This window comes from Triturus cristatus, chromosome 9 (assembly GCF_964204655.1).
Source record: "Triturus cristatus chromosome 9, aTriCri1.1, whole genome shotgun sequence".
Lineage (NCBI taxonomy): Eukaryota > Metazoa > Chordata > Amphibia > Caudata > Salamandridae > Triturus > Triturus cristatus.
The window spans coordinates 313,769,027-313,781,193 of record NC_140592.1 but is presented as its reverse complement, the minus strand read 5'-3'; the positions used below and the strand labels follow the sequence as shown (position 1 = coordinate 313,781,193).

Here is a 12,167-nt window from a genome sequence, read left to right as displayed (position 1 = left end):
GTAAAGGGTTTCAACAAATGTCACCTAGTGCAAAAAGGCCAATACAATGCCGAAACATAACTGACAACACCAGCCAGTTTTAACCGTCACCGGGAATCACAAAATCAAACCTCACTGCAAACATACCTAAAACAATATAACAGCAGCACAAACCCAAATCATCACCTTATAGTAATGCAACAGGAAGCTGGCCACTCCGATAAGCTTCAAATGCAATGGTTATTCACGGATATAAAGTACAGTTATATCAAAGCTTCATCAAAACGCTACTTCCCTTGTAAAAACAACTGACAAAGGTTTCTGAAGCAGCCCAGAGTGAAGCAAACTCTTGAAGAAAAAAAATCATATAAGAAAGAAGCAGGACATGCAGACAAATCACTTCAGTAAGCTCTGATTATCCAAGATGTCGAATATGGCCGACAGGAACTAACAAAAATAATGTACTCACACTGGCATTTTTTGCAAATAGAGCATCTAGTAACGCGACCCTTGTGGTCACTGGTGCATGCACAGGTGAACATTCAAGTAAAGTGATATGAATACATCTTGTAAGTAATGTAGGGGGTAAACAGCACCCTTTCAGAAAGCTTTGCCACAACCAGCAACATGGATATTTAAAAGAAGATTTCTTAAATCCGATTTGAAAACTTTTTACCAAGGCAAGGCGTTTGATTAAAAAAAAATCATAAAGGTTCTCTTGATCTAATGAGCTCTAAGAAGAATCCACTTCTAATAGCGATAACCCCAAGATACTGAAGGATGTTGGACAAATATTGACACTACCAAATACAAACTTTTCTTATTGCCCGCTGGTAAAACAAGTAATGCCGAGTGACTGGATAAAACATTATATAATCAGACAAAACAAAATTATTTACTCAGACAGGAAGCTGGTAGCTATAGGCCACTAAGTGGGAAGTCAGAGTAGGGGACATTATCAAAAACATCTGTTACAGTAAAGACCAGGGCAATATCTTGAAGCTACTCGGTTAAAACATACACAGTAAGTAGCATGATTTCATAAGGTTAGTCACGCTAGAATATTGTGAGGGAGTTTTTGACTATGTGAAAATGTAAATAAATAAAGGGATATACCGTGGTATGCAATTACTTAATGTCAAATCCTTGGACACTTCTACAGCCAAGCTTCTAATGCCAGAGCAGAAGCCATAATATGGCTGCGAGGTTGAAGAGGTATCAGCAGCAGGAATAAGGACATTGTGCTACCACCAACGACATCATTGGCTGTGAACAGGGCTCACTTGCAGAAGATAGCATGCCCAGACGCACAAAGACAGATTCGAGACTGTTCAGTTAAAAATTACCAAAAAAGCAGGTCTCCAACAGAAATCATACACACAGAAATGCAGGAAGTCTGGGAGTAAAAACAGGAAAGGAAGCGTGCATATTTCAGAGAAGCGTTTGTTCTATAAGAATGGCTCTTAAAAGAAACCTTATTTAGAGAAGCTGACATGCAACATACAAAAGTAATTGCCCAAAAGGGTGGTCAAAGCACAAAACTGCCTCATAGCAAGAATTATGGGACAACCCCTTATTTAAAAGCAATCTTTGTAAAAAGACATAGCCACGGCTGAAGAGTAACAAAAAGGTAGTGAAATAAAAAGACTACATGATACTTGTGTCTTATCTCCTGTTTCTTTCTAAGTACTCATACCCTGCAAAATAATCAAACACAAAAGTTACTAAAGAGCTCCACAGAGTACCACTCCTCACATAAGAAATCGATATAAAGGCTAAACATCCTACAAACACACAGCATTGCATTGATTGCCTGAGAAGAAAGCCATGCCACCCACAACAGTTATCAGACAATGGTCAATTTAGATCAAAAATGAAAAATAAACATCCACATTACAATTACCTAAGAAGACCTAATCAAGGGCAATAAGCAACCCACATGGCCATGGTCCCTCCCGCAAACATTCAGTTCAGGTAAGTTACCTTTGGTTCCCAATGATTCGCGGTAACCTCTGAAGCGTGCCAACATCCGCTGCCATTCCAATATCCACCTCCTGTAAAAAAGACATTTTCAAACAAGGGAGGCGGAGTTATGAATTGATAAGTGTGACAATAAGACGCCAGTTAAAGGTGTTTTTTGTATGATGGTAAGCCTAAAACTGGACACAAAGATGTGAAAACGGGGAACTATTGACATATTTGGAACAAGACATCAACAAGAAGGCGATGGCGGAAGCTGTCTAAGGAGCTGTAGAAACATCTAGGAGTGTCAGCTTGTGAACAGTCTTCGATCCGATTTTCACTCAAGTCACTGTGTGGTAAACAAAAATCTTCTTTACCGGACTGAATTTCATACGGGATCTTGAAATAAAATAAAATAGCTCAGAATAACAAGAGGCAGAATCCGTGGTATAAGAGTTTCTAAATGGGCTTTATTCCATCAAAAAAATGGCCGACTCGAGTCGCGGCCTTCAGGTTCCGTCACCAGGAGGGTTCAGGAAGTGAAGTACAATAATTTATTGACAGACATGCATTTTTATAATAAGTACATTACAATGAAACGAATGTAGAAGGCGTAACATTTGATAAGAAAAGTGACAAAACAGGTACGTAATCGAAACTAGGCGTAATAAGGAATAAAAGAAACATGATTGGTTAGGATTATCAGACATAGGTGGATCTATAAGATAATACTTGGCATAGATGCGCGCGCAGCAGCATGACGTGTGATTGACGTGCAACTAGGGGGTGAAGGGGACTTGACATTTAGCTCTACATGTGGAGACGAGAAGTCTGGGGGGTCAAGTCAACCTAATCCCAAATCATATCTAACATCCTATGTTTAAAGAACTATGTTATCCACAAGGAAGGACTCTCGGACAGAATCTAGTCTATACTGACTGTGTGCGTGCACAAACGCCTAAGTGTCTATATGAGATGTGAGGGGCAGAAAACTTTCCATGGCAGCAGGGCTATGAATCACTTGCAGGAGGACGGAAAGGCCGAGTCCTTTGCTTGTGAGCTAAAGGAAATGTTTACCTAAATCACTAGACAGGAATGCATCGGCTGAAGAGCAAAATAGATAATTCGAAGGTGAAATACAGCTTCTTGGCAGGCAGGCGAAAACTGGCCGAGGCAGGCACCGTTAGCTGCACAGGGAGTAGGGCAAAGTTCATGGATACAGATGCGAGCTCAAGCTGAAGCTGTCAAAGACAGAGAGCAGGGAAAGGCTTTGAGGACAGAATCGGGCCTACTTGCCTGAACTGTAAAAATGGAGTAACTTAGCCATATAAAGTCGGTGGCCTTTCATACTTAGGAATCGAATATCCAGCCCATCGATGGCGGATCTGACAGAGAACATGTCGACGGTAGACACACATATGTTTGCGTCTTAGAAACTGGAACTAGAGGGAACATACATGTACTTGTAACATGCATATAGAACCGTTGGGGTCCAAGATAGGGGACATAACTGATCAGGAAAATCCACATTTCCACATTCCCTCCTTGTCCCCTACTTGCCCTTCAAGAGATATCAATCTTCATCATTCCATCGATTTGCTCATGGAGCATCATTTCTTCTTCCTTCTTCTTCCGGCATTTTGAACGAGAACTGTGATATGGAATGCATGATGTGGCACACAGACCACAAATCGCTGGTCCACATTGTAGGCATAAACAACAACTGAAGAGCATAAGAAGGCCAATACCTAGGAAGGATAGAACTCTCCATCCCCAGGCTGATATCACACTCCAAAACCACCCGGACCACGTCCAAGTGCCTGGATTTTCGTGTATCTGGCTTACAATCTTATGAAGGCGTGTTATAGCTTGATATACAGATGGCGAATTTTCTGGTATGAATATGCAGCAGCTGGATCCGATGACCCTGCAAGCTCCGCCCCTATCGGCCAGGATGACGTCAAGGACAAGACGATTCTGGAGAACAACAATTCTCATCACTGATTGTTCCTCTGTCAGATTGCCTAGGGCGGCTATAGTCTCATTTACTACAGCTTCAAGAGTCTTGGTGAGTCTACGTATCAGCTTACTATTTGATATTGTACCTATATAGGGAAAGATACCTTTATTGAAATCTGCATACTTGTCCCATGCCGTCTCAGTATAATCGACAACTGGGAGATCTCTTCGCTCTCTATTGTGTACTAAATGAACATTTCGATAATAATCAGGGGGAGCTAGAAAAACAGGTGGCAGAAGGAATGCTATGTAACAGGTACCATCCCAATCTAGAGGCAAACGCATATATGCAGTCTGACCACATATAAAGTAAGAATGGCGAGAAGCTCTAAATGAAGATTTACCTTGATCACTATATTCTACTGTAGTAACGCATTGGCTATGGCCCATGTGTATGGAACCAACTTTTCTCACACATAATTCACCCTTAACTGGAAATACTGACATAGTGGGCAGAATTAGTTCAACTTCGGATTTGACATTCAAAATCATAAGATTAGGCGTAAAATTACCTAATTTATACACTTCATTTTCTAAATCAGTTCCTGTTCTACTGGGGTGACCCTCCTTATTAGGGTGGCAGACTTCGAATAAAACTAGATTCAGATTTCCCCATATCCAATGTTGTTGATAAACTGCTGTGTCTGGGTCTATGGAATTTAATAAACTAAACCATGCTCCACAGGAGCCATTGTGTGTGAACGGATGTGGAAAGAAAGGCAGAACTCCTTTGTTATTCTGATAGGGAGGGAGTCGGCCACACACCCAACAATTGGTGGCATTACTAGTCTGATGGGAATGATGTAACATACTAATGAATGTGTTATTGCGCAGCGCAAGTCTATAGGACAACTCATGTGGGGGGAATTCACTAAAAGAATGTTCATCAGTTATATTGAAAGCACGTTTAGAAACAGGATAATACATATGCAACAATATACTTGCAGTAACTAAAAAACTCAAGAAAAACAAAATTAATAAAGTCACAATACAGTGGTTACGCAGTAATTTACAATAAGCATGTCGTTTCATTATGATTCTGGACTCTACATGATTCAGACCTAAGGGATACATGTCGGGACAGATTCAACCGCTTCACCTTGGAGAGGACTTAAACAATCAAATCGTCCGACAGTTTAGATCTGGACCTGAGTTTCTGCTTGTAAAGTTCGGTGCTACTGGCCTCAGCCAAAGGTAGCTTTGAGTCAATGGGGGAAGACACACGGGGAGTACTGTTTGTGTCAGGAGGAAGTCCATGAAATTTCTTTATATGGCTGGAATGCACCCAGCCTTTTCTCCCTTCGATCTTCACAGCTGTTCTGGTCGTCAGCAGGACCAACTTAGGACGCCTCCACCTTGGCTCCAGTTGGGTTTTCCGATCAAAATTCCTGACGAGAACATAATCGCCGGGAATTACATCATGAGGTTTCACCTCGGTGTTGTCGGGAAAAGCTGCGACTACCTGTGAACGACAAGATTGTAGTGCAGACATCAAGGAAGCCAGGTAATCTGTCAGCATATTACAATCAACATCAGTTATTTTACGGGGTATAGGCGTCCCCCACATATTCGGTGGTCTACCAAAGATCACCTCATAAGGGGATAGCCCTGTTCGAGAGTGTGCTACCATCCTCATGTAAAATAGCGCAACTGGTAAAGCTACTATCCAGTCCACACCTTTCTCCTGACATATCTTAGACAGTCTGATTTTTAAAAGTTGATTATGTCGTTCCACGAGACCTGCTGCCTCGGGGTGTCGGACACAGTGGAATTTCCACTGATATCCCAACAAAAGTGAGACATGTTTCATTAATTCGGATGAGAAAGGCTGGCCGTTATCTGAATATACAACACGTGGTAAACCGTACCGTGGGAAGAATTCTCGAACTAACTGCTTGGCAGTAGTCGGGGCAGTGTAATCTGATACGGGATACGCCTCTGTCCAACGGGAGAGAGCGCAGACAACTACGAGAACATATTTGAATCCTCGACAACGTTCCATCTGAATATAATCCATCTGGAGGACTTCAAAAGGATGGTCAGGAGGCTGAAATCCACCCTGCTCTACGGGAACACTCTTTCCTGGATTAAACTGACAACATATCATACAGGTACGAACCTTTTGTTTAGCTGCTGCTCGTAAATGTTTGTTGAACCAAATGTGCTGAATGCTGTCTAGCATAGCCTTCTCTCCTAAATGTGCTGGACTGTGAACTGTAGCTATAATGGCTTGAACCATGGAATCAGGGAGAAACCATACAGATTTCTCCTTCGTCATCCATCCTTGATCTGTCTGGATCCCTCCTAGTTCAGTCCACTTCTTTATTTCTTCTGCTGTGGCATGTGTCTGTATATCAATTACGTCAAGTGTAGGATCCTTAATTGTCATACACTGTGTTGGTGTCTGAACTATTGGCTTTGTCATGTCTAATGTGCGATTCTGAGCAGTCTGTTTAGCTGTTCTGTCAGCTAAATCATTGCCTTGAGAAATGATATCAGTAACCTTCGTGTGTGCTTTACATTTCATAATCGATATAGCAGTGGGTAGATGTATTGCGTTTAACAAAGCATGAATGAGGGGTCCGTGCTGAATGTGGGCACCATGGGAAGTTAAATAACCTCTCTCTCGCCACAACACGCCGAAGTCGTGTACAACTCCGAATGCATAACGTGAGTCAGTGTATACATTAACTTTCTTATTTGTGGCTTGAATACAGGCTTGTGTTAGAGCAATAAGTTCTGCTGCTTGGGCGGACAAAGTATCTATACAATTTGTCTCAATAACTTCAGTGTCTGTTGTGACTGCATACGCGGCCACTAAATCTCCTGTACTAGTTCTCATGCACGATCCGTCTACATACAACGTCAGGTCTGGATCTAACAACGGAACGTCTGTCAAGTCTTGTCTAGGTTTCGTCTTTATTTCAATGATTTCAACACAATCATGAGCTAGTGGGTCTGTTCCAATTACAGGTAATAGTGTAGCAGGATTCAATGTATTACACCGTCGGATCTCTATGTGTGGTTGAAACAATGTCAATTCATAACCGGTAAGTCTTGCTATGGTCAAGTGTTGTGTTTGTGTTCGATTCACAAGAACCTCTACTGCATGTGGTACTTGTACTGTCAATGGATGTCCTAATACTATGGCATCGCTTTGTCTGATTGCTAAAGCTGTCGCTGCCACTGATTTCAGACATGCAGGCAAAGCCTGAGCTACGGGATCTAATGTACTGGAAAAATAAGCACATGGCTTGCGTGATCCTGCTTGATCCTGAGTGAGTACTGACAAGGCAGTACCTTCGCGTTCTGTAACAAAGAGTGTAAAATGTTTGCTATAACATGGTGTTGCTAAAACAGGTGCTTGACATAAAGCTTTCTTTAAGCTTTCAAAAGCTTGTGTATGTTCCTGAGTCCAAGGGAGAACAGTCGATGTGGCTGCCTCCTGTGTGGTTAACTGAATGAGTGGTTTTGCTAGAAAAGCGTACTGAGGGATCCACTGCCTACAATATGAAGTGAGGCCTATGAAAGCTCGCACCTCCTTTTGTGTCTGGGGTATTGACATGTTAGCAATTAACTGGATGCGATCTGGTGTAAGCTGCCTTCCCTCCTTGGACAGCGAGTGACCAAGATAAATAACTCGCTGGACACAGAATTGCAGCTTAGAAGGAGACACCTTGTGCCCCTTGTCGGCTAGGAAATGTAAAACTGTCAGAGAAGCTTTTTCACATTCTGGCTCGCTTCTCGCTGTGATCAGCAGATCATCGACATATTGAAGCAGTGCAGTATTGACTGGCATGTGGATACTGTCAAGTTCTCTCTTCAGTGCTTGGCTGTAGATGCTGGGGCTTTCTGTGAATCCTTGGGGAGCGCGTGAGAATTTAAAGCTGCGCCCATTTAAACTGAATCCGAACAAATATTGGCTTTCCGGATCTATTGGGACGCTGAAAAAGGCATTCTTGAGATCGATTACAGTAAAGAATGTTGCTTCGGAATCAATTGCTGTCAACAATGATGATATATCAGGGACCACAGGGAATTGTGGTACAATGCACTTGTTTAGTTCACGCAAATCAATAACCAATCGGTACACTGGTGGGGCAGTAGGATCAGTTCGTTTAAGAATCGGAATTATCGGTGAATTACATACATTGGAGTCTGTTTCTACAACTACTCCCTGGACAATCAGCTCATCAATGATTTTCAGCAAAGCCACTACAGCATCATGCGGTAACTTGTATTGTCGCATTCGTGGTAGTACCACTCCTGCTTTCAGGGTAACTCGATAGGGTGTAATGTTCATGCAGCCAACATCCGTAGGGCCTTGTGCCCATAGATGTACTGGTAAAGTTTGTAGTCGGGGATCCATGTCTCTAGACACATAGTGACCTTTAAAATCACGTAAAAACAACCTTACTCCTTCCGGAGAACAACATATTATGGCTCCTAGTGCTTTCAGAGTTTTAATTCCTAACAGATTTTCTGGGCATGATTTAGTAAGCAATAAATCTGTAGTTCGTGTCAAAGGTCCTATCGTAAGTGGTAGAGGCTGTGATACTTCATTAACAATAGGTTTTCCTGAAAAACCAAGGGAAATATTTTGAGAGCCTGAGAGGGGTGCCCCTGGAACTTCACTACGTTTTATGGTTGTTCGACTTGCCCCTGTATCGAGTAAGAATTTTCTATCTTGACCTAATAATTCACTATGTACATAAGGTCCTTCTTGATCTACAGGAATCTCGATAAGCGGTAAGTCAACTTCCCTCTCTAGGCTTGTTCATGCGTAACGCTGATACTCAGGGTATTCATACTGTGCAGTCTGATACATTTGTCGTGTTGTGGTTTGTGTGGCAGTAGCAGGCAACGGCGGTGCAGCTGGCACAAACTGTATGGGTTGCTGTGAGGCTGGCATGGACTGTCCATGCTGCATAGCTCCTTGTTCATTCTGATCTTGTCTAACTAATCGTGGTCTCTCCTTTGCAATACCTGTAGCTATATTACGTTTCAGGACTGGACAATCGTGTACATAATGGCCCAGTTGTTTACAGTAATTGCAGCTTCCTTTTACAGGAACTGCAGAATCACCAGAATGTGTCACACCCTTTTTGTGACCATCTGCTGGTACTGTCTGAGAAACTAGCATTTTCATTTTTGTATCCTTCATGCGTCTATGCTCGTGTTCTTGTTCATCCCTAATTCTATTGTGATGATACTGTAACATTTGTAGCATTTGCGACGGAGTGTTACTTTGCCAGGTACTCTCGAATTTCAATATTCTATTCTTTACTGGAGGCAATGCATTTTCCACTAATTTTGTCACAAATAAATGTGGATATGAGTCACTACTTGCTTTTATACCACTATTTATACCAAAACATTTTTCAAATCGAGCATAATAATCGCTTGTGTCTTCATCTTGCTTTTGTTTGCAGGCTGTGATTGCACCCCAATCTTCCTTTTTTGTAGTTAATAAACGTGGCAGTACCTGTACTAGTAAACCTGGTAACAGTTTAACTTTATCCCCGAGCCCTGAACCTGCAGTTCGGCCCCTTTCTTCCTCTGCTAATGCTGTCCAGTCTATCTTTTGGTCACCCACTTCCCACTCTTTTTCTTTCAGTTTTTCATAAATGCCAGCAGGCAAAAGCACCTTTAATATCGTCATAATATCAGGAAAGGTGTACTCTCCCATCAGTAACATGTCTTTAATTTCTCGGTGGAAACCTGCTGGGTCTTTGTCATGACTAGGTACTACTTTCTTCATTTCCAATAATTCCATTTTTGATATGGGTGTGTAAACAAATACACGGTGAAACTCATTGTCTTCGCCTTTTATTGGGTGCACTTCTCGTAGGGGATTTTGTCTATCCATATAGTACGGCGCTCTTTCTCTGCGGGGCAGCGAGAGAGAATCCGGACTTACAAAAAGGACATACTGCTTACGTGACACTAATATCTCTTTAATTAACTTGTTACTAGAACCTCTCCATCTGTTTGTGAGTAGTTCCGTTAATATATCAGGTAAAGGACCAGGGTCAGCATGTTGGCTCTTATATAATATGAGGAGTTGCTGAATCATATAGATTCCAGCTAAACGTTGTTCATCTGTACTGAGATTAAAAAACGTGTGTGCTACGGTCTCATCACCGTATTTTTCAGGACTGTCAATCCAGTGAACGGCTGATCTGGCTAACTCTTGCTCATCCATGGAATCGAGGAAGTGGTAACCCCTTCGTTCTCGTAATATTTTATCTGCGGCTTGAAACGAATGTTCAGGAGACTTCAGATTTATTATAGGCGTCGGATACGTTCTGCTATTATTTGGGCATACTGAGTGTATGGGATCAGAAAAACATCTAGTATTTTCACAGGATCTTCCTCTGCCTACATAAGCTATGGTCTCTGACTGTCTTGCGGAATTCCCTGATTCGGACATTTCATCTTGCTCAAACTCGTCTGTTCCCAATCTCTCTTCATGAATACGCTCTATTTCTTTACGGATTTTTCGGCACATGGCTATTATACAATTTTGCTTATCGTGTCTCCCTTCTGATATATTCTGACTCCATTTTGTAAGAATAAGCATTGCATTCGGGTCTACCCCCGGGCGGTCTTGATTTCTGATCACACAGTTTATGAGGAAACGTAACAGTTCCCCCTGTATTTCTACTTTCTGGAATTCCATAGCTCTGTTAATACATCCTGGATCTCGTCCTGTTTGAACAAAATGATATATGTTATCTAGATGCGTAGTCATTCCTGGTAACCTTGCTAAATACTCTGCGGCTCGCCTGATACGTAATGATGCCAGGACCATTTCGTCCTCTTTACCAACCACTGGGTCATATCTACAGTTTACAAGGAGTTCCTTAAGCGTACGTTCACTTACGAATTTAGGTGTACGTGAATGTGCTGACTCTTGAAAAACAAGTTTATTTATTCTGGGTGGTGTAAAGGTAATGCTAGCACCTCCCGTGGCCCCATCTGGGGCGTCGGGTGTGAATGGGTTCGTTGAACGTGACACAGCAACTATGGGTGTCGATACCCCTGTAGAATCGACTGCGGAAACAGATGCGGAAACAGATGTGCTTGCTGACGCTTGCGTCGGGACTTGCTGTTGCACGGGGACAGATACCTGATCCTGACGTTGAACCCCCACACCAGACGGTCTATGTGGTGCGGCGTTAGCATATTCGGGAGCTGCGTCGTCTAGATATGAGGAAAGAAAAACATCTTCTGCGGTTCTGGGATGCCCTTGTGGATGTACCTTAATTGGAAATAATGGGGGTGGCAAGTCTTTTGGCATTTCTGGAGCAGCCTTAGGTAGTCCTTCGGCTAGAAGGGGATACATACCATTCATAAGAGCATTTCTTTGTCTATTTACTTGTTCTGATTTCACTCGGATACCTTCCTCAATTAATAGACTTTCTTGAGCTTTATTTGAACTTTCTTTACTCCTCTCTTCTTGTCTACGTGCTTTTTCTGTTCGTCTATGAGATTCTTTACGCCATAACTCAACAGCGTCTTTCTGTGACTGTCTGACCTTTCTTTTCCATAACTCTTCCTCCACTTTCATGATGCACTCTGCATCCCAGGTTCCCGCTACGGGCCACCTTTGACTTTCCGGCAATCCCTTGGTATAGTCTACCCATAGATCAAGAAACAATATGGCATCTAAGCCATGCTTATGGTACATGAAATGCCCTGGAGTGTCCCTAGGAGGAATAGGAACTGCTTCTTCAAGCACCCCTTTTCTGGTAGTAATCTGTCTTAACTTCGAGAAGAGCGGCATATTGACAACTGATCTGATACTTACTCTTGAACTCACTTAATACGAAAAACACAATAATGAACAGTGAACAATGAACACTCATTCATACCACAATATTTGAACACTTTAAACATTAAACATTAAACATTTTAACAACGACCGACAATGATGACAGTCTGCCTAACTAATCACCACGCTGAATTCTTGACAATAACTGCATACTTCGGAATACTTGATATACTGCTAAACAGTACATATACACTGCTAAACAGTGCAGACCGGATTTGTGTACCCAAATCCGTCTTGACCGGCACGACCTATGTGCGCGTCAACACGCCTCCCCGGCGATGGTACTCACCGAGTAGCTCCTTGAAACGGAAGGCCTCAGAGAATGGACGGGACTCAATGACTGCGGACAGCGGACCCTCTGGACATCGGG

The 12,167-nt window shown here is 42.4% G+C and overlaps 1 protein-coding gene across 1 annotated transcript in view; it reads right to left on the bottom strand.

Moving 5' to 3' along the window:
• The window catches only part of LOC146797821 (delta(3,5)-Delta(2,4)-dienoyl-CoA isomerase, mitochondrial-like), a 197,026-nt gene that overhangs the window by 54,171 nt on the left and 130,688 nt on the right, over positions 1-12,167 (bottom strand). Inside the window, exon 7 of the mRNA XM_085625006.1 lies at positions 1,963-2,033. Coding sequence (XP_085481132.1) covers positions 1,963-2,033 — 71 coding nt within the window. The remainder of the gene's footprint in view (positions 1-1,962; positions 2,034-12,167) is intronic.